Genomic DNA, 20,973 nt, shown 5'->3' with positions numbered 1-20,973 from the left:
AGGACAGACGAGACCACTGCGAGTGTCGCAGCAGTCGCGAAGCCCCAGCTCCTGGCAGCCGAAATTTCCGTGGTCTGTAAACCTTAAAAACGACGTGGAGCAGAATTGGTATCTGCTGCATCCATCACCCCGGCTGTGACACCGCCAGGATCGCGGCCGTCGACAAAATGGCAGATCTATGACGAAATTACCAAAATAAAATAATTCCTTAAAAAGTTTTAAAAAATTTACCGCATCTCCACGTGGTGAATGATGTTGATTGGGGCGAAGCTTTGGTGGTGCTGATGATACTGATTTTATTGTTCATATGTAGTGCTGGTGGTGCTGATTTTTTTTATTGCTCATAGGTAGTGCTGAGTTCCGGGTTGAGTTCCGGCTCCATTATTACTGCTTTATGGCCGGTGAAATGCAGAGCCAGTGGTTCTTCTTGCGGATCAGCCTGGATCCACTAGAAGCTGTGGGAACGCATCTCCACCGCTTAAGTCAGCGCTCCATGTCAGAAAGAGAATGTGTGGTATGGAACGTGGTTCTATACGCATTTGAGCAATTGACCGCAGCACCCTCTCTTCAATAAGCGTTGAGCCAGTGCATGCAAAGCTTAACCCGATTATATACGCATTTGACCGCAGCGCCCTCTCCTGTATACACGTTGAGCGGCTACATGCAACTTTTCATCCATGACATCCCTAGCTCTTGAGTTACTACCACATCTCAGAGCCCCCTACTCGTCCCGCAGTCGTGGCCGAGTGGTTAAGGCGATGGAGTAGAAATCCATTGGGGTCTCCCCGCACAGGTTTTAATCCTGTCGACTGCGCAAAACATTTTTTTTTGTTTTTTAAGAAGACAGATGGGATGTCAATCGATGGGAGCACGGACGCCGAACGGACAAGGATAGACCCTAAGGAGCTTCGCCCCTAAAAAGGCGCCGTGAACACATCAGTTTGAGACACGTTTCAGGCACCATACGGATGACCAAAGAAGGGATTTGTTGACTGACTCGCTGTGTTACGGCAAGATTTCTCTCCATCGGTATGGCAGTTTCAGGACAAACCAGGCCACCGGTACTCAAGCTACGTGCTACAGAAGGAGTTTCAAGGACAGCGTTACAAGTGCATCCTCATGGCGCCCGTCGTATTTGTGCGTTTCCTATAGACGTTTAAAAGTACTGCTTCTGGGCGCCGCCATCTTGCTGCCGGTGTGGATAGATCGTCTGATAGTCAAGCACTGCTCAGGCGTACCCACTGTTTCCAGACGGGCGCCAAAACAACACGTTGATCAGACTTTCATTCGAAGCTTGGCTACTTACAAACGTCAGTTTCCAGCAAGAATAATGAAGCACAGAGATTGCCCCACGATTTTGAGCTTCGTTCTGTGAGCGATTGGTTTAAGCACTAAAAGAAAACGCACAAAGACGATTCAATGCCGTAACGATGTAGTTTTGCCGCTACTTGATTGGCATTGTCGAATCGCAGTGCCAGCTGAGGTCGGACTTCGTGAAAACGTAGCATAGGAATATGAGAAAGGTGAAGCACAAACATAACGTTTATTAAAAGGTGTTAAACGAAGATATCGCGCGCATCACCAGTTAGGCCTTTTTTTAATTTGCTAACCTGCATAACTTTTTTCTCCGTCACCTAGGAACAGCTGCTCCATATCAATTGGAGCGGGACATAGGCACAACAACAATAAGTAAACTGTGAGCGACAGCACCAGAATTAAGGTGTTGGGCCAACAGCTTCTAGATAGCAAGGATGTAAGCAGGTGTTAGCATGACACCGCTTAAGGTCGTGGTTTGTGGGCGCGCACCAGAAACATGCAACAGGGGAGGGATGAGGAACCGGCCTCTTTGCCAGCCCACAACCTGGCCGTAAATTCGGTGACGTCCTTGAGGAGGAGGGGCTTCTCCTCTTCCGTCACAAGTGCCGAAAGGCAATTCACGGTCATCAAAAACCCTGAAAACAACAACAACAAATAAAGTGAAAGACGTTTACAAATCTCTGCAATGCGAAACTAGAGCACAGCTTTCGAGGAGGAGGTTTGGAGGGTAGAGAGGGAAGCGTACGCCCCTCCTCCTCCTCCTCCTCCTTTCACCTATATGCAAACAAGTGAATCAATAGTCGTCGTCAGTTTAAGAAACGCGGGAAGGGACAGTTTGTAATCCGTCATTATCGCTCCTCAGCCAATTTGCTTGCAGCATTAGCCGATAAGATGGCGCAAACTACCAATCACGAAGGAAAGTTAACATTATAAGCCACGCCAGACGTTTCTTAAGCCGTCAGTGAAAACAGTAATGGCTATTTTGGCGTTGTATTCGAGGCAATCTCATTTAACTGTATCGTCGAAGCAAAGATATCAGGTATGAGAATTACAGGAGAATGCTTAAGGTTCGCCTTTAAGAGTGGAACACGATAGCTAAACATATAAACCGCCGCTCGTTCACAAATCGTGCAAGCGTGTCTTCTTGGCCTGAGTTTGCTGCCGGCTACCGACGCAAGCGGACGGGAAAATCATGCGCTTTGATAGCGGCGGGTTATCGGCCCCGGCAGACCGATGAAACATCAATGCCGCGACAAGCGGCGGCAGTGAGTACCGTATATTGCTGCCACGTTTTCCGGAAGGAAAGTTGTGCAGGAATTCCGTTTTCTTCAACACAGATTTATTGGATCGACTTTACCAATCCATCGACTCGCCAAACAAAATCAAGGACATCGTCGACTGCCGAAGTAATATCAATCGGCCAATTTAAAATGAGCCACATCTGGACGGCCACATTTGCAAGCGTGGCACCCACGGAAAAGGTGGATCAAGCAGGACAGCTCAATATTAAAGTAAAGAAGTGCCTGGTGCTGGAGCCCAACGCCAAGGACATCGAGGTAAAGTTGCTTTGATTTTCAACCTACTTCGAAGACAGACTTTTCGCGGTTGAATTTGAGCCGTTCGGCGAAGTCCCAAGCATCGTCAGAAAAAGTGGGTAATCCCCGGCATGGAAAACATGAAACCGTGTACGGAGATGTCAGTTCGATGCCAGATTACCCATTCACCACATCGGACCAGCCCCACATAATCAAGATCTAAGGTGTGCACTGTGCAGTCCTTTTTAATCAAGCCTTTCTTACCACAACTGTGCGTGCGGTGTAAAAAGGTAGGCTGTATTCGAAGGCAATGCCGAGCACCAAAATGTCCGGCCTGAAACAAATTTGGCACGATAGTGAGAGTGCTACTCTATGTATGCGTCCTCAGTGAGGGAAACTGCAGATAAGGCAGACCAGAACCTAGAACAGTTCATGGACGTAACAGATGTTGTGCAGCCCGGAGGTGAAGTGGGGAGAACCGCAAGTGCTACTGCCGTCAACGTACCCTCCCTACCGGGTGGGTCCGGCGCAGAAAGTGACAAGCAGCCGCCAAACCGAGAAGACACATCTGTGGCCACGAAAAATAACGCCAACTCAACTGCGAACGAGAGCCCCGGCTGTGGCAACGAGGCAACAGAATAACTGACTCCTACACCAGAACCGTCAAGAGAGCAACCTCCTGAAAGATCATGAAGACAACCAGGGCATTCGCACCGACACCGGGACAACGGGCCGCGCCGAGGGAAAGCGCAAACAGCTGGACTCTTTAAGCACGTAAGTACGCGAGTAAGCGCTCACACTCGACACGAAAGTCGCTCACACGTCAGGACCGAAAAACCCCACCCCCTTAAAGCATGATTGACGGCCTTCGCTTTGTTAGTTTAAATATACAACGTGGGTCTTCACTCGCGAAAAATCATTATCAGTTACAGAGTTTACTTGACGATAAAAATATTGATTTCTTTTGCAATACAGGAAACAAAACGGTCCTCAGAGAAACAAGTGAATCGCGCCTTAAGCCTGTTTCTTAGCAGATACGAGGTGTGTGTCAGCCTTGCTGTACGGCTTTCGGAGGGAGTGTTTTTTGTTCATAAAAAAGTATGTTCAATTATGTGATTTACCTTTCATGGTTGACTTTCAAGGACGGTTTGTTCTGTGCGATGTTCGCATACAGGACTTAAAGTGGAAGGTGATCCGCATATATGCCCCAAATAATGTAAATTTGCGCGTTCATTTTGTCAATCATTTCTGAAAGAATTTAAGGCGTGATAGGCTGGTGGTGCTCCTTGGAGATTTGAATTGTGTTTGAGAATTAAATGATGAGACGCCTACTAGGTCCCCTATAGATAAGAGTGAACGCTTGTTGCTCCAAGTAGTTTAGGAGAATGACTTCATCGATCTTCCACAAATGCAACTCGGCGGTAAATATATTAAATGTACGCACTTTCAACGTGGGTCGCATGCCGCCTGGACAGGTTATACTGCTTTAGTTACATACTACACTTGCTAAGGGTCTACGCAATGGAACCCGCGTTTTTCACGGAATACTGCATAATCACTGTAACAATTGGAACAAGGCCGAAAAATTAAAAGCGTATTGGTTGGTGGCTCTGCAAACTAAATGCCCAGCTACTTAAGCACGAACTTTTTGTGGCCGAGACGCGTAAACTACTTCAACAAACGGGCCAGAAAACAGACCAAGTCTTTGTAAGATGCGAGCCATTTAAACGGGAAGTAAAGCAGCTTGCAATCAGTAGAGCAAACACCCTCAACTTTTATAAGCGCCACCTAAAAAAACAATTTCAACATGACCTGCACTCTTTATACGAACTTGAGTGTAACAATCCCGGCCAAGGAACTAAGGACATAATGAATGTAAAAGATAAATTGAACAGTCTTTATCAGGATCGTTATAAAGGTGCAGTGGAACTTTCTGGCAGAGAAAAGTTCCTACTTGAAACTCAGCAAAACAAAATGCTTCGGAAAATGAAAAACGAAATGCGCTGAAAAGAAACAAAAATATAGAAATAGAACATCGCAATAGATTATTCGCTGATAAAGAGTCTTCGCTGGGGCAGGGATGTCGGCTGTCCCCATTGCTTTTTTTATTTATACATGGAACCGCTTTGTCAAAGGATAATCGAGAGTTCAAATGTCCTTGGTTACACTTTACACTGCATGGAAACCAAGGTACTGGCTTATGCAGACGAGGTTGCGTTTTTCGTCGCAGACAAGAAAAGTGTGAGTCATGCATTGGCACTGACGCGCAACTTTTGTCGAGTCGCAGGTGTTGCAACGGACCTCCAGAAGTGAAGGGGTGTCCGGCACGCAGCGTGGGAAACCACTCCTCAGAAATTTGAAGACATTCAATAAAGTTGCACGCCCTGCGACTACCTTGGCGTGCCCTAAAACGCTTCCAAATCAGCATGGTATATTGGTCGGACGTAGCGGCTGATATTGACAGGCGTGCTTACCGATGGGCGCACGGAAGCCTCTCAATTTTCAACAGAGCAACTGTCTCTAATTTGTTTTTGATAGCCAAGCTTTGGTATATCTTACAACTTTAGCATTATGCAATGCGCAATATTCAAAAGTTTGAATTGTATATTTGCAGTTTTGATCTGGAATAAATCTTAGGTAGCAATGCGCCAGGAAAATCTCTAACGCAGGACCGCCGACAGGGTTGCGGGCTGTCCCACTTATTTATGAGACAGTTAGTAACACGTTTTATTTCTTCTTTTTGAGATACCAGGGAAACGCGTGCCCCACGTTTATCCACACGTTTCTTGCGTCCTCTTTTGAAAAGCCCCCTCGCAAATTGGTAGGGTTTCTAAAGGAGGCCGTCGACGCATTTAACTTTTTAACAGTCCGGATAAGAAAAGAAAAGAATTAACGCGAGAACTTTTTAATATTGTTTTCCCAATGCCAATATATTGCGTGTTGTATTGGAAATGCAGGGGCCGCGATGTTTTCTGTTGTGTAAAGGAAATGGGCGTTCCCCCCGGGGCTAAAGCTTTCTTTTTTTTAAATTGCACGGTTCTGTTCTCCTTACCAAAGTATGGTTATGAAAAAAAGGTATATTTTTTACTATGGACTGAAAACTGCTTATTATGTAAACAGCTTAAAACTGTTTACAATGTTTTTATTCGATGTTGGGACACTATTTTCCTTTCGGGATCTTTTATTGTGCACTCTACAAAAAGAACTAGAAATTTCTGCACATTCTTTGTGTTTCTCACCAGCAGAGTCGGGAGACACTGTACCGTATGATCTTAAGATACTGACTGGCTGATATCGTATGTGGAAATTTAGAACGGATGCACGGAACACCGTGCTATCACCGAAGTCTGTTCATTTTTATTTCGTTCAACTTGTGGTACAAATCAGCAGCGTGTACCAAGGGCTATTCGTAGTGCTTGAATGGGTGCCGGAATTAAAAACATGGCTGGATGCGAAAGAATTTAAAATGATGACGTGGGCCACCCTTTAATAGCCTATACTTTTTTTCTGTTGTGCGTCCCTTTTTTGTTATTCGTACAAAAAGAATTGTCGGCGTGACCTAGTCGGAAGCGTGACTCACTCGCATTTGAATGGCCGTGGGTTCGAATCACGCCTCCGCCTAAACTTCTTTAAGGTTTTTCTTTAAGGCAAATGAATCTCTTTAGAAAGTGACATAATTTCCGACAGGCGGCGACCCATATTTCTCATTGCATGTCATATTTTAATCACTTTCATCTCATGTGTGACGTCACGTTTCATGTGTGCGCTGTGGGCTGTTTGAAATTCCCAGGCGAGGTCACGTGGCTGTGACGTCATGACCCTATTAACTAATCAAAATTTGTCCGTCCTACCAGCGCTGGCTTTTCTGCCACACGATATTCTAAACACAATCGTAATAATACATCTAGCCACGTGTTAAGCCACCAAACGTCAGAGACGAGCAATTACGAAAGAGTAAAAAAAAGAAAGAGGTCCGCGCTTAATGGTAAAAAGAGAAAGAGCTCCGCGCTTACCGGTAACTTCCTCGAGGCTGGAGTGCGAGGGTGGTTCTTGCAGCAACTCGCAGGTGGTTGGAACTAGACCTGCGTTCTTCAGAAGGTTCGACATGTACGACAGAAGGGCATCTCGGCTCTCCAAATCTCCGCTTGGGGGAGTGGTATTCTCGAACACCTGAGTGAAAAGTGAGAGTAATGGTTCAGAGGGTGAAGAGAATGTTACATTGGATGATATTGGTCGTAAGAAACTACTGAATCTGTAACTGAAGTCTTTCAGGACGAGAGCCTCGCCACTGGGTATGTCTTACCTAGATACATAAGATAGAGTGACCAACCTGTTGTCAGACTTCGATGATGTAGAGATTTGACAACACCAATATTCCCAGGAGGGTGTTTCTTAGCTCCATTGCTTTATAACAAGTTCTTTAGTTTAAACAATTAAAAAAAAGAAGAAACCGTTAATTAGAGGAGATCCCGGAGTTTTGCCGATGAACGTCACAAGGAATTCGCTGATCTGCTTAGTGGCGGAAAATGAAGCCATAAAAATATCCATGCGAATTACGAAATATCCCGGTGATTGAGATATTCAGGAAACTAAGTTTTTAATGCATAATCGTTGTCATATCCCGTATACTTTGAGCACGTTACTTAAACCAATATTCTTTAAGTGTGTATGCATCAATAAATAGAGTGTGAACTTGATATTTTTTATATTTCAATTTTAGCCTATTGCACCATTCTCAGCGTCAAAACCAATGTTGTTTACAGTTGGTTTTGTTAAAAGATTTGGAGCTCATGGCAGACGCCAATGACACACAAGACACATGTGCCTTGCAAGCTTAAGTTTGACAGCCCTGCAGCATAGTATAACTGTAACAACTGTTCTCGCCAAGCAGTAGAATACATCGACAATGTAAAATACATTGGAATGTATATAGATCGTCATCCTAAATTCAAAATTCATATAGAACTGGTATGCAAGGAATTGATAATACTGACGGCCTCATAGGTTTCATATTCAAGGTATAGTTTCCCGTTCTGTACTTCGAATAATATATAATTCCTTAGGATAATCGGCATTACAATACCGAATAACTATTTATGGGCCCTGTGCCAAATATCTGACAATAAAAATCGAAATAATTCAAAAGAAGATATTTAAGAACGTAGAATATGAACCGAAAAAGAAATCTATTTTAATATGTATATGCAGAAAGAATTCCCTCTAATGCCGAATCAGAGCGCAGCTCTTAAGGAGGAGGAGGAGGAGGTAAGGGTACGTAGGGGAGGGTATGCTCCTCCTCTGTGCCTTTTCATCCTCCCCTTTTTTTCCTCCCTCCCCTCTCCTCCTCATCCCCCTCCTCCTTCCCCTCCTCCTGCATCCTCTTCCACCATCTTCCTCCTCTCATTCTTCTCAGTTCCCTCTCCCTTCTTCTTCCTCCTCCTCCTCCCTCCCTCCTCCCTCGTGACGTCACTCGTAAGCTTCGTGACGTCATCGTGAAGGCCTCGTGAAAGTCGTGACCTTCACCAGTGAAGATCACGTAGTCACGACCTTCACGTGACTTTCACGATTGACCTTCGTGACGTCACTTGTGACCTTTGTAGCGTCGTGATGGGAAATGTCCCATAACGCAACGTGCGGTTGCGTCGACGGCGACGGCGACGGCGATGCCGCTCAAGCCGAAATCGGGTGGCGAAGAGCTGCGCTCCAAAACGATATATCGAGAGGAAAAAAAAAAACTACATCCTTTAACTTTTTAGCGAACTGCTTGAAAATATAACTCAATGCAAAAATCGAACAAAATAAAAAATAACAACTTAAAAAATGGATGATTGAGGGATAAAAGGTAACCAAAACTTCAATTACTTATATTTGAAAATTAGAATCAATAAAGCGAACCACACTTCCGGCGGTGTCTACTATTATAGATGTTATTTTATTGCCATTCATTATAGGTTGTTCGGACTCAGTTCGTAAATAAACGTTAAAGCAAACTTTAATATTATAAAACATTTTGTTTGATCTTGTTTTAAACCTTGAAAACAGAGTCCGACATGCATACTATTACAATTAAGCTATTGGGGACGGCAGAGACACAAATTTCATTTTAACAAAGTGTGTGTTTAGCTGAGCATGTACCTGCCGCACCCCACGTACAAGCCTTATTGGCTTATGTGGGCCCAGATTGTAAGATGTTAAAAACCGGAAATATAATGTATGCACATATGAATTGTAAAGTTGTGAAATGATTACCTTCCCTAGAAAAGGTGGACCACTGATACGATCTAAACAATGTGCAAAGTGCAAAACGCGACCCATCCCCTGAAACTTGCGTAGACGGGATCCACAGTTGAGTGCGCTCACGGGACTACATAATTGGCCGAACTAGTTCACCTGCTCAGTTGCCCGCACCGCTATGAACGCGAAGCAGTTATACAATGGCTGTAAAAGAGAGTGTGCTCAAAACATCAAATGTTGTAATCCCACACCTTTACATGCCAAATAGGGCTTTCCCGCATCTGTGTAAACGATTTAAGTCTACATTGAGTGTTTTTGCAGTAGCGGTCTTAAAACAAAACATAGTACCCGTTTAGGCGTGTGTGTGTCTGTGTATTTAAAGTAAGGTAGTTGTTTTTGAGCACAGTGTTTGAAAGATAATCTGCAAAGTTCCCTTCCATCCGACAACGAGTGTTTCAAAACAAAAGAAAACTAAAAAAACAAGAAATCTTGATCGACTGTCCTGTTTAGAACGAATGTCACCTCACCTTTCGGTATTTTTTCCAATGATCCATTGTTGCCAGTGTCTTATTTAGACGCACACCGCTTGATGAAGCGCCGAAAAGAAGCAGACATCCTCCGCCGGGCTTGAGCAATCCGCTGATGTTTTTGAATACCGCTTCTTGGTTGTTCGTCCTCTGAAGGCAAAGGAAGGAGTAGACGCGATCAAACTGACCGTATCTCTCCACGAAGTCAGCCACGCCGTTCCCCGATATGTCCAGGACATCGTAAAAGATCTTGGGATGGGCGAAGTTCTTCTTAGCATAGTCTACCATGTCCTCGGAGACATCGACCGCAACCATCCTTTCAAGTGGCGTGCAGCGTGGAAGAAGATGGTCGCGAGTGAAATCGCCGGTGCCGCAACCCACGTCCAGAAACTGCTGCTCCTTGGTGTCATCCATAAACGAGGCTTGTAATAGGTCCAGTATTCGGAGGTTAAATGCCCGCTGGGGGTTATTGTTGACAATGTAAATATCCGGATCGATGGTGGCATAAGTCGTCCCGTTGTTTGCCGGCGTGTTTGCTGCGATGGGTAGGGGGGTGGCCATCTTGATAAACAGTGAATGACGGAGGAGATTAGAAATTGTGTGAAACGTTGCTCGTATCCTGTTGAGCAGAAAACAAATGATCAAAGAACGTCATAGCGGTGTTATGTACCGCAGAGCCTTTGCACATCTGCAGGCCGCCTGTGCATTAAACAGGATGCACGCGCGTCGGTTGCATTTGCATTAGATGCCTGCAGGCAGCTGATGAACAATGGCGGGTTAACATAAGGCATGAAGTGTACTTCGTTCGTTATATTGAAAAATACTAATCACCAACTGTCAATTCAGAAAAAAATAAGGATTTGGGACCACGCTAGCGATTGCAGCAGATGTCGGTTTATGATTGCAATGAGCAAACGTGCTCCTCTAATGAGTAAGAACCCCAGAGGCTTAAGCACCTCCAAATTTACTTATGTGTTCTTGACTGGTTTGCTAAATTATAATACCGGACAACATAAGTAACTCATGGCGTGGCGAGTCTAGACAATCTTATCCTCGTTTCGCAGCCGACGACATTAGGCATTAGCGATTAACAACGGCGATTAAGCTCGTGTCGTGCCTAAAGGTTACATTTAGCGATGCGCTGCGTGGTTAATCAAATCCTTTCAAGGGGTACGGAAACGAAATTGTAGCGCCGATCTTTCTGCATACATATGGGCTAGGGACAGGCACCACCTCGGAACACTATCGCGCTGTAAAACACAGGAGAACTAATTTTAAACCTAATTAAACGATTTCAATTTCACATATGGTGGATGGTGAGAAAGTTTTGGTGACATCACTTGTGGCATAGGAGCAGCGCCGTTCTGCGGCAATACGGCGTGCCGGCAGAATTAGCGTACCTGAATGCGTTCGCAAAGCCTTGGCGGAGAAACCCAAAGCGTAGTTGGCCACAGTGAGCTCCTTCTCGTTGCGGCTCTTTGCACGACACGACCCGAGCATGCTTCTGGCACGGCCGGTATTAGTTACTGCGAGTCGCGAGCTGCGAGCCGAACAGGGATTTCCCTAGACCCCCTAGGGGAAGTTGAGACTCCCCCCCCCCCCCCCTAGTTTTCCTAAACACCCCCCCTTGAATCTAAAAAAAAAGGAAAAAATAAAATAAAATTATTTTTTTCAGATTACGTAGAAAACACCACCTCTCAGGTGTATATAGAGAAAGGGAAACATACATTACGGGTATGAGCATTTAGTTAATAGACGTTGTAATTTAGCTAGTGGACTAAAAAAGAAACAGTTTTATATGTTATCTAGCCTCGCCTCGCATCGCCTCCCCCCCCCCCCCCCCCCCCCTCGAGCCATTGGGACACCCCCCCTTGATTAGAATCCTGGGGAAACCCCTGGAGCCGACGTTAAAAAAGATATGTTTACACTACGGGAGCGTCAGCAAGAGTTACGCAAATACCTGTTCACACTCGGAGCGGACACGCGCGTTTGATCGAAGGGCTGGATTCGCTCTGTTAGGCCGCGTTTCGGTAAGCGCTTCTGGACCGATCTTTTACGATTGCAACTCGATACTGACAAGACACTCGGCAAAGAAAGGTTGGACCGACAACGCGTAGCTCCCACGGACTGCTATTGCTCGACAATGACGTAGCGTCGTGTCAGAATAAAAATGGCATACTAATAACAAAGTGTACATACCGTGTTGTGAAGGTAATTCGTATGGCGTTTATTTGAGCTCTATGTCACACAAAACAAGGAGATAGAATCAATGAGAGTCCTTTTCGACGACAGCGTTCGTCACCGCTGTCTCGGAAAACAAGGGGATCGAGATGACAAGGGGAAAAAATTGACCTTTGAAATTTAGTTCAGGGATCAAACTATTCATCCGGGAAGGGTCCACAAAGGTCACGCGGGCATATTCCATTCAGCAGGCCACCCGGTCATGGGCAGACAGACGGTCTTGGCCAAGGACAGCCGGAGCAACGGTGCGCCGAGTCGGTGTTGCTCCTAGGCCTACTATATTCTGCCGAGCTCGCTCGGTCGGTAGAATCGTGACCGTTGTAGCTCTTCTCGGATGCTGTGGATCCTACGTTCTTGATCGCCGTGGTCTGTTTCAAGTACTCCTTCCTTTTTTCTTGCTGGTTGAAGTCGGGACGTAGGAGAAGAGCACGTAGAAAAATAAATGTCCGTTGGTCATCGCTACCAAGTAACTGAGCGACACTGTCGGCCATGTTGATTTGATCGTAAAAAGTGCGTAGGATTGTGTCGTGGGATTCTGTAGTAGGAAAAAGCTGTCGTAGGATTCTGTCGTAACCTGCGCAAAAGTTACGACAATTTCGTTTCAAAAATACGGTTTTTCTCTCAAATTTGTCGTACGCACTTTTTTCGTCCTAAGTTCGCTATGAGAATCCGGCCTCAGAGCTGGTTTTGTCAGTGATGCCATGGTTGCCGACTTGCCGTGGTGCAGCGTGCGTGCAGCCCTTGCACATCTCAAACGGCCACGTTGTCACAGGTCGTAAATCGTCGACGCGCCACCAAGTGGTAACGCTCGTAACCACAACATCCACGCCGTAGCTTTTCCCGTCTGGCACAAGTGACGTCACGAATGCGCCCAATATCCCAAGACGCGTCGCGCTCTCCGATGGCTGATTTTTGAGCGCACGCTCAATCGGGCCCCTCAGGGTGAAAAATATAACCATTCGTTCAAAATACAAACGCGCGATTATGGTTTACGGATATCATTGATCATATTAAACCTATTTCTGACCATAATAGGTGTATTGCAAGTTTCGCCTCAGTATCCGTTTAACACCTGAGGCTGTGTTGCAGAAAAGGAGAAAACTTTTAGTCGAAGGATTAGACACAGAAGGGAATGTCTCTAAACGTTCCGTTATGTGTCTGTTCCTTCAACTAAAAGTTTCTTTTTTTTTTTTTTACTTTTCTGCACCACAGTCTCAGGTGTTAAACAACATGATCAGCTGCCACCAGCTCGCCTGCGCAATTACAGTTTTTGCACTGCGTGGTCTGCAAGCTGCAAATTACAACTAGACGGCTTAGAAGCGCTATTACGTTGCATTCCTACAACAATACAAAACAAAATGTGTCGGAAATAAAAATAAAGATATTATTTTCAAGTAATAAAATATGATAGCACGCACAATATGTTGTTCGATTAATGAGACTTGTTAAAATTAATGTTTTGAGCGGGGAATCTCATGCGTTTGTTTTTGTTACCAAAAATGACAAGATGCCTTTTCAAAGACCTCGAGAAATTCTATTGGTCTTAAAACACAGAATAACAATCAAACGCAACAATTTAGCAGCCAGCAGCCAGCAGTGTCCGGAATTGCGACTGCGCAGGCTGCCACTGCACGCTGGCCAGAAAGACCCACAGCTCGGCGCCGTCGGGCAACACTGACGTACGCTCTCACAACCAACGTTGTTTAAAATTGCCTGGTGATAAAACAAAATGCAGAGGGTGATCAAATTGGAGTAAAAGGGCGAGGGGTTGAATCGCACTTTTGGTTTTTAGGCTAGGTGGCGCAAGCTGCCATCTGTTATAAAGGGGAAATTAGCATCTATCCACCCATCCATCCTACCAGGGACGCGCTTTGTAAATCGCCTCGTACGAGCCTGCCGTTCGAAACGTCTGCTCTCTCTGTCACTTTATATCCGGACCCAGAGCATGCTAGAAGCCATTAGCCAGTCCAAGGCCGTGCGAGTGGTCGGTAACCAACGAGAGGAAGCGTAGTCACGTTATGGTGTACTAGAACTGGGCAGTGTGTCGTCCGCGCCGAGAAGCAACGGAGGGAGGAGGTCGGCGCAGCGATGACAGCGCGCAAGGACGCCAGGGGGCGCTGCGGGTAACAGGCGTGCTCCTTCCCGCTCGGATTGCCGTGTGGTCGTACTGCTTGTGATCGCGTGGTTCGCGTCGTCGCCTTGTTTTGCTGTAGTTTTTTTGTTTTTTTTTTAATGGTTGAGTGAAATGGATTGTGATCGGCGCCGTTCAGTGGGATGTAGACGACGCGTGCAATTACGGAAAAACGGCGGGACAAGAGAGACGGGACGTGTTTTGTGCCGGGGCAGTGATTTCCCTGCACCCCTCTACGGGGGTGTACTCCCTCCTTGTTTTTCTGAAGGCACCCCTTTAATTCGCAACTACTCTTATATTCTCAATGCCCCCCGAACCCCCCCCCCCCCCCCCCCCCCCTCCCTGACCTCAATTCCTGGGGCCCGTGCCGGGTTGCAACAGTGGCTACCGGTCCTGCAGAGAAGCACGTTCCCTTTTTCGTGCCCCTCTCGAGTTCGATCGGCGTCAGTCGTCGTCCCGCAACATTAAAAGGAGTGACAGGGAGACTCTGCTTCATGTAATGCAGGCAGTCATGACAGTCGTCCTCTACATTTTTTTTTTTTTTTTTTACTTTTTGCACTCTAAAGTATCTGCTAAATCGGCTTTACAGACACTGGTTTGGACACGCCGAAGGGTCCTGTGCACGCTGACTGCATTAGAAAGGCTTGGAGAAGTGACTGTGAAATTGTGACGTTAAACGTTATGGCCTCACATCAGCAAATTGTTTTTTCCTAACAGCTTTAAAAAGATGAGGGTTGGCTCAGCACTCCGTCTCTTCAATAAGGCGGTGTTAAGAGGCCTCTTTTTTACCGCAAGAATATTGAAGGGTCTTATGGCCCAGCGAAAGATACTGAGTCATTTATCCTGAAGGTGTCGAAGCTCATCAAGATCATGACCTCACGTTGGAGAATGTAGAGGTACAAAACGCCACAGGCGCCGACTACGGGGGAGCTCGGTAGCCCCCCTCTCCCGAGCTCTTGGGAAAAGCAAGTACCATCGCCTCCGGAATCCTTGGGTGCACCTCATTAATCTCATCTGTGCGCTGGTGCCCAGTGCATAGTTAAAAAATTATCTGTGCTCCCTGGTGCCCACACATATCAATATAGCTGGTGCTCAGTGGATAAATAAGAATTTATCCACTGTGCATGGTTACTACCAGAGCTGGTGAGTGGATACATTTTTCTAACTATTCGCACAGTCCTGTTTGAAGGCCCTACGTAGTAACAGCAAACACGATAAAGGCTAGTACTAGAAATTCCTTTGACAGCCCGTGGAAGTAGTTGCGAGAGTCGACAGTGGCACCTCCATGCAGCCTAAGGAAGTAGACGATATAATCCGTTTTGTAAGCCCCATTTTGTTTTCCCAAACGTTGAAACAATTAATTACGGTCAATGCTCTTGAACCACGGAATTCATTGATCACAACTACAGTGACAGCGAAATTATAGGGTCACAAAAGCACACATTTGTTAGGTATCATGCCATCAGCATGCTTATCCTACGTTATCCAGGGGATTGCACAGGTTTGGGACGCCTCTTTCAAGAGACTTCCCGAACGTTTCCCTGGGGGATGGATTTCCCGCCTATTCAGAACGCAACATTGTTAGTGCGAACAAGCGATCGCCAGTTTTTCTATGAGAAACCAAAGGATCTCAGCAAAGTTCTAATTGCTGGGGAAAAAGCTCATTCGGGTCTATAATGCAGGTGATCAAAGTTCGTCCTCACTAATACTCTTTCGAAGTAAATCCGAGAAAGCGCCAATGTCTTGTTCGCGCTAGCAGTGTCGGAATGTGTACTGTGGCGTCCTGCCCGAAGATGCACGTCTCGGGCCAAGCATTTGGCAACGAATTAGTGCGATAAATAATATGTGAAACAGCAGAAATAAAGAATACCGTAAAAAGTTAGCCAAACAATACTAAACAATCGAACTCGTGAGGAACGCCAAGCCAGCCAAGCGCTACCGCTGCCTGCGCTCCGCACTCTGGCAGCACGCCTACTACACGTTGCGCCCTCTCGCGGCCACCGATCCGGTCATCGCTGAAAGAGCCCCCCTTCCGCCGGCGCTCGCTACACTGCCCAGTCTTCTAGTACACCATAGTCACGTACTACATTCGCAGAGCAGGATTGGCTGGGACGGCTGGCTGCGTTCGCTGTGGCCGGACGTGAGGTGAAACGAAGTGTAAATGTTTTTGGCTTCTCCCTGGGGCTGCACTACACACGCGCACATACCTCTAGTGTACAAGTAACGAGGATCATAAGCTTCGTCAGGAACAACAAATACAGACTATGCGACCATGGTAGCACTACCCTCTTGACTGCTCCACCACACAACAGTGTACTCGACCATTGAAAGGTAGTTATTCACCGTAGACCGCAAAAGCACTTAATACTTTCATAGCGAAGCTGTTTATTTATTCATTTACCCTAAAGGCCCTTTCGGGCATTACATAGAGGGAAATTTATACAAAAAGAACACGTTGACAGTAGTGATACAGAGAAAACAGGAGAAAAAAAAAAGAAAAGAACACAAAAAAGCAGTACATATAATCACAAAGTTCAATTGATGCACTTCGATGGTAACATTATACAAATACAAAAAGAAAACCAACGACAGACTGCAGAACTATGGCTTATCTGCGACGAGGGACAAACATGATTATGTTTCTTTGTGAAATGAAAGGAATCAGGAGATTTAAAAAAGCCTAATAATCCTGTGTCACCGCAATATCATACGGTAAGGCATTCCATTCAGAAACGGCAAGGTTAAAAGGAGAGCATTTGTATAGGTTAATGCGTGCAACAATTGGGGTTACTTTGTTGGGATGGTCTAGCCGTGGGAAGATACGGTTGGCTCGAACAATGTGTGTTTGACGGAAAGGTGTAGAAGAGTGATATATTTTATGAAATAAAGAAAAACAAGCGATTCGCTTTCTGTTCTCGAGAGATGCTAAATTTAAGGAGTCTTTTTTGTACTTGTTATACTACAGGTGGTTGAATAATTGCGTGTTATAAACCGGGATGCTTTATTTTGGAGAGACTTTATTTCATTAACTAGATAGGCTTGGTGGAATTCCAAATAACTGACGCATAATCTATTTTGCTTCTTACAAGGGATGTATATGTCTATACTTTTGTTTTTGTGTCAGATAAAAACAAGTTTCTTCTCAGGAATCCCAGGGTTTGATTAGCCTTTATTTATTTATTTATTTATTTGATACCCACCGCGCCTTTCGGCATTACAGTGGGGGGGTTATACACAAAAAATCAAGTATGAAGTCACAGGTACTACATTGGAAACATTCATAAAAAGACAACCAATCGAACAAAAAGGATTTCGCGAACATGAAACAACAAAGTAATATTGTCTCAATATGTAATTTCCAAGATTACTTTACTGTGAGGTGAACACCTAAGTACTTAAATGTTTGCACCTTTTCTATATCTACACCATTAATTTGATAAGTATGCTCGGGAGTGTTGGTTCTTGTAGTGAACGTCATATATTTCGTTTTATCCGCATTTATCTGCATTTGCCAATCAACACACCATAGTGAAATTTTGTCTAGATCTGCCTGAAGTAATGCGCTATCAGAGGGGGAAGATATAGTTCGGTAGATGACGCAGTTGTCTGCAAAAAGTCAGATCGCGGACTGAATGTTTACGTGAATATCATTAATGTATAGTAAGAAGAGGAGCGGCCAAGTACTGATCCTTGCGGTACACCAGATTTTACGGCTATTGGGGGAGAGATTATGTAATCGATAATGACACACTGACGTCTATTTGAAAGAAAGTCAGATCCGTTTAATGAAACCCATTTCTAGATTAGCATCTGTCAGTTTTTTTTATTCACCTTGTATGCGGAACACGAACAAAGGCTTTAGCAAAGTCAATAAAAGTTGCGTCAGTTCTGGGGGAGGAGTGAATACTTTTATGAAGGTCCGTAATTAAATCGAAAAGTTGAAGTTCACAGGAACGTCCCTGTAGAAAGCCATGCTGGTTTGAAAAGAGAAGGTTAATTGTTAGTCACGAGATACTTCATAGTCTTAGAATAAATTATGTGTTCCAGTAATTTACATGATACGGAAGTAAGAGAAATGGGTCTGTAATTTGTGAGGGAGTTGCGATTGCCGGATTTGTAAATAGGAATGACATGGGCCAGTTTCCAATCGTCCGGTAGGGCTCCAGTAGAAAGTGACGTTTAGAAGAGTGCTCCTAAAAATTTGCTGGATATGTCTTTTGTTAATTTCAGCGATTTCGTGTTATTTCCTTCCGGACCAGGGCTTGAATTTGTTGGCAGTCGATCTATTGCATTGGCAACTCCCTCACTGGTGATGATAAAAGTGTCCATTTTAGTGGACGTTGAAGATATTAACATATTATTAGTCAAGGGCATTTCATCCGTGAAGACGCTACCAAAGAAAGAGTTAAAAGACTTTGCTGTCTCCAATGTGTTCAAAGCACTACCCCTTCTGAAGAAATAGAGAGGCGTAAATTCTTTGGTTTAGGGTTCACTACACTCCAATATTTCTTCGGGTTGGTTTTCAAAATGTTAGACAGGTCGCTGTTAAAGAATTTAAGCTTGGCTCTCTTGATTTCTTTTTTGCAAAACCTTGAAAGTGAACGATAAGACCCCCAGACGTCCTGGGCGTCCGAACGCTTGGCTTTTGAATAAAGTCTCTTTTTCCTATTTATACACCGTCGTATCGTGTGCACTGACATAACCTGATTTATACTCACAATCCTGGCAGATCGTCACGAGAAGCGGCCGCCGAAATAGAAAAGGTGGAGCGGCAGACAACGGATGAGAGAAGAGCCACGTGTCTAGCGCCCCGCTGCGGCGAGGCGCTGAAACACACTTTGCCCGAGCAATGGAATATCCACTCGTGCTCCTCGCGTTCCTCGCTCCACCGCTTCTTTTCTCGTCGGGTGTGAAAACCATTTTTCGGGTCCTCGCCGCTGAAAAAGGTGTGCGCAAAAAGTCCAGGTTCCCCGAGAAATGGCTTTTTGGTGCTCTGTACTACCAGATCCTCGCGCTCCAAATCCGCGACCGGGCACTCTGTGGCTGTGTTCCAAAATTTTCTCGATGCGACTCCGGGGTAAAGGTTTCGTACCGTCGCGTTTCAAAGCTTACTCGTACTCACTCAATGACGTCAGAACTCGCGTCCCAGAAGCGGATTGTTTACTCCGGAGTAATTACTCACGCAACCCTCCTCGGTCGGGGGGTAACGTCGAATCAAATCAAGTTAATGCCTCACGTGATCTGTTTGCCGTCTGCTCGCCGTCTGCTTTCTGCGCCGACAGTCGTCAAAGCTCGTTTGCTCCGTTGGCTTTGGTGACAGACGTTCGAAATAACAAATAATGAGGTGCAGCCATTTATCTGTGGTTATTGCGATTTGCTGTTTTCAACGCAAGAATTGTCGGTGCACCAAATCCAGACTGCGCACGTTCCCCGGCATGGCATACCTGTTGTTATTATCAGATTGCGAGCGTAAACAGGAGCTTCTCCGCATTCACGTCCTCGACTTTGAAGGCAACTCCGTATTCTTCTGTTCAAGACTACGCATGTGCGAACGCAGTGAATGATGTGGAAGTTTTTTTGTGTTTTTTTTAAGTGTGTGTCATGGCAGGACAACGCCAGTAAAGCAGTCAGGGCTTCGAACGTTCCATGTATATGATCAGTCAAACACCCCCTCTCTTTCCGCACAAAAATCCCCCATAGTGGTTTGGAAGTTCCCTGTGTGATATGGTAATCATATTCGCGTCAAAGCGAACCTAAGTTACATATTACTGTTGAAAAAGCCACCTGCGCTGTACCGCTAGACCGTGTGGAATCAATCTCTGCAAAACGTAATCGGGGCAAATTACGATGCGTGGATCGTATGCGTTTAGAGCACCTGGGCCCGTTTGCTCAAAGTGCTAACTTCGGCTGAAGTTAGCCGCAGTACCTAGGAGAGGGATTTTAAAATCACGTAACTGACTCACTAGGGATGCGGGGAAACATGGCGGTTCCCCGGTGAGTGAGCGCCGCTCGCTTTGGAACTTATATCTTGTTGTAGCTGCAATATCGGGCGCGTTAGTCAGCAATGAATGGTGCAGGAGGCTTTCGCTTTGCCTTACCTTACTTCAATCGCAAAGCATGAGCAATGAACTGGCCGCATTTTTTAGATAGACTTTCGATTCTGGCCATTCTTATGCCTAAACGAACGCGATAATTGTCGGCATGGAAACTTCTTTGAAATGTGGATTGCCTTCACTCAGTCGGCCGGGTATTGATACCACACGAAAGCAGACAGCGTCCCAATCGACATTTTGCTATATTACCCAAGCATGAAGGAGGATGCAGGGATTGGTGTTCCACGCTCCACACGCGCACGCCTTCCCCATATAAAAGATTCGAAGTAAATAACTAAAATAAAGCGTTGACGAACGCCCGTGCAAGATGCCCTTTGTTTTAGGTATTTGCATTAGAAAAGTTACTACTGCCGACACCAGCACATGCGGCGCGTAGAACACCAATACCTGCCTTCGCCTTGATTCTTGGGAAATATAGCAATGGGTCTTTAGACCTTTTTCTAAATTTCCCAAACACCGAGGTCCGTGATACGAGTGTAGTTATACACGTTGCACGTGCTGGCGTCTGCAGTAGTAATTGTTCTAAAGCAAAAAGTCTAAAACAAATTTTGCCTTGCGCGCGCGTTTGTCAAAGCCTTATTATGCATATTTAATTGAAATCTTGCATAAGAGGAAGGCCAGCGCGCGCGGACCGTAGAATTACACTTTCAGCGTTCTCCTCGATGCTTGGGTAATTTAGAAAAAGGCCTATTGGGACTCTGTCTGCTTTTGTGTGCTATCAATACCCGGCCGATTGAGTCAAGGCAATCCGCTTTCCAAAGACGTTGCCATTCCGACAATGAACCTTTTCCAAATACCGACGGCACTAGGCGGTGGCTGCACGAACTAAAAATTGAGGAAGTGACCTACCTGCGCTACCAATCGATAATGGGAGC

General features: G+C 45.5%; 1 protein-coding gene across 1 annotated transcript; it reads right to left on the bottom strand.

Moving 5' to 3' along the window:
* Positions 1–1,779: 1,779 nt before the first annotated feature.
* On the bottom strand, positions 1,780–10,174 carry LOC115308351 (juvenile hormone acid O-methyltransferase-like). Its single transcript, XM_040208017.1, has 3 exons — positions 9,614–10,174; positions 6,866–7,022; positions 1,780–1,952 (listed from the first exon to the last, which is right to left on the bottom strand). Exons 1-3 carry the CDS (start codon positions 10,172–10,174, stop codon positions 1,780–1,782), a joined length of 891 nt encoding a protein of 296 aa, XP_040063951.1.
* Between the last annotated feature and the right edge of the window lie 10,799 nt (positions 10,175–20,973).

This window comes from Ixodes scapularis, unplaced genomic scaffold (assembly GCF_016920785.2).
Source record: "Ixodes scapularis isolate PalLabHiFi unplaced genomic scaffold, ASM1692078v2 PGA_scaffold4__175_contigs__length_147842914, whole genome shotgun sequence".
In the NCBI taxonomy this organism is placed as follows: Eukaryota; Metazoa; Arthropoda; class Arachnida; order Ixodida; family Ixodidae; genus Ixodes; species Ixodes scapularis.
This window is presented reverse-complemented; position numbering and strand designations above follow the sequence as displayed.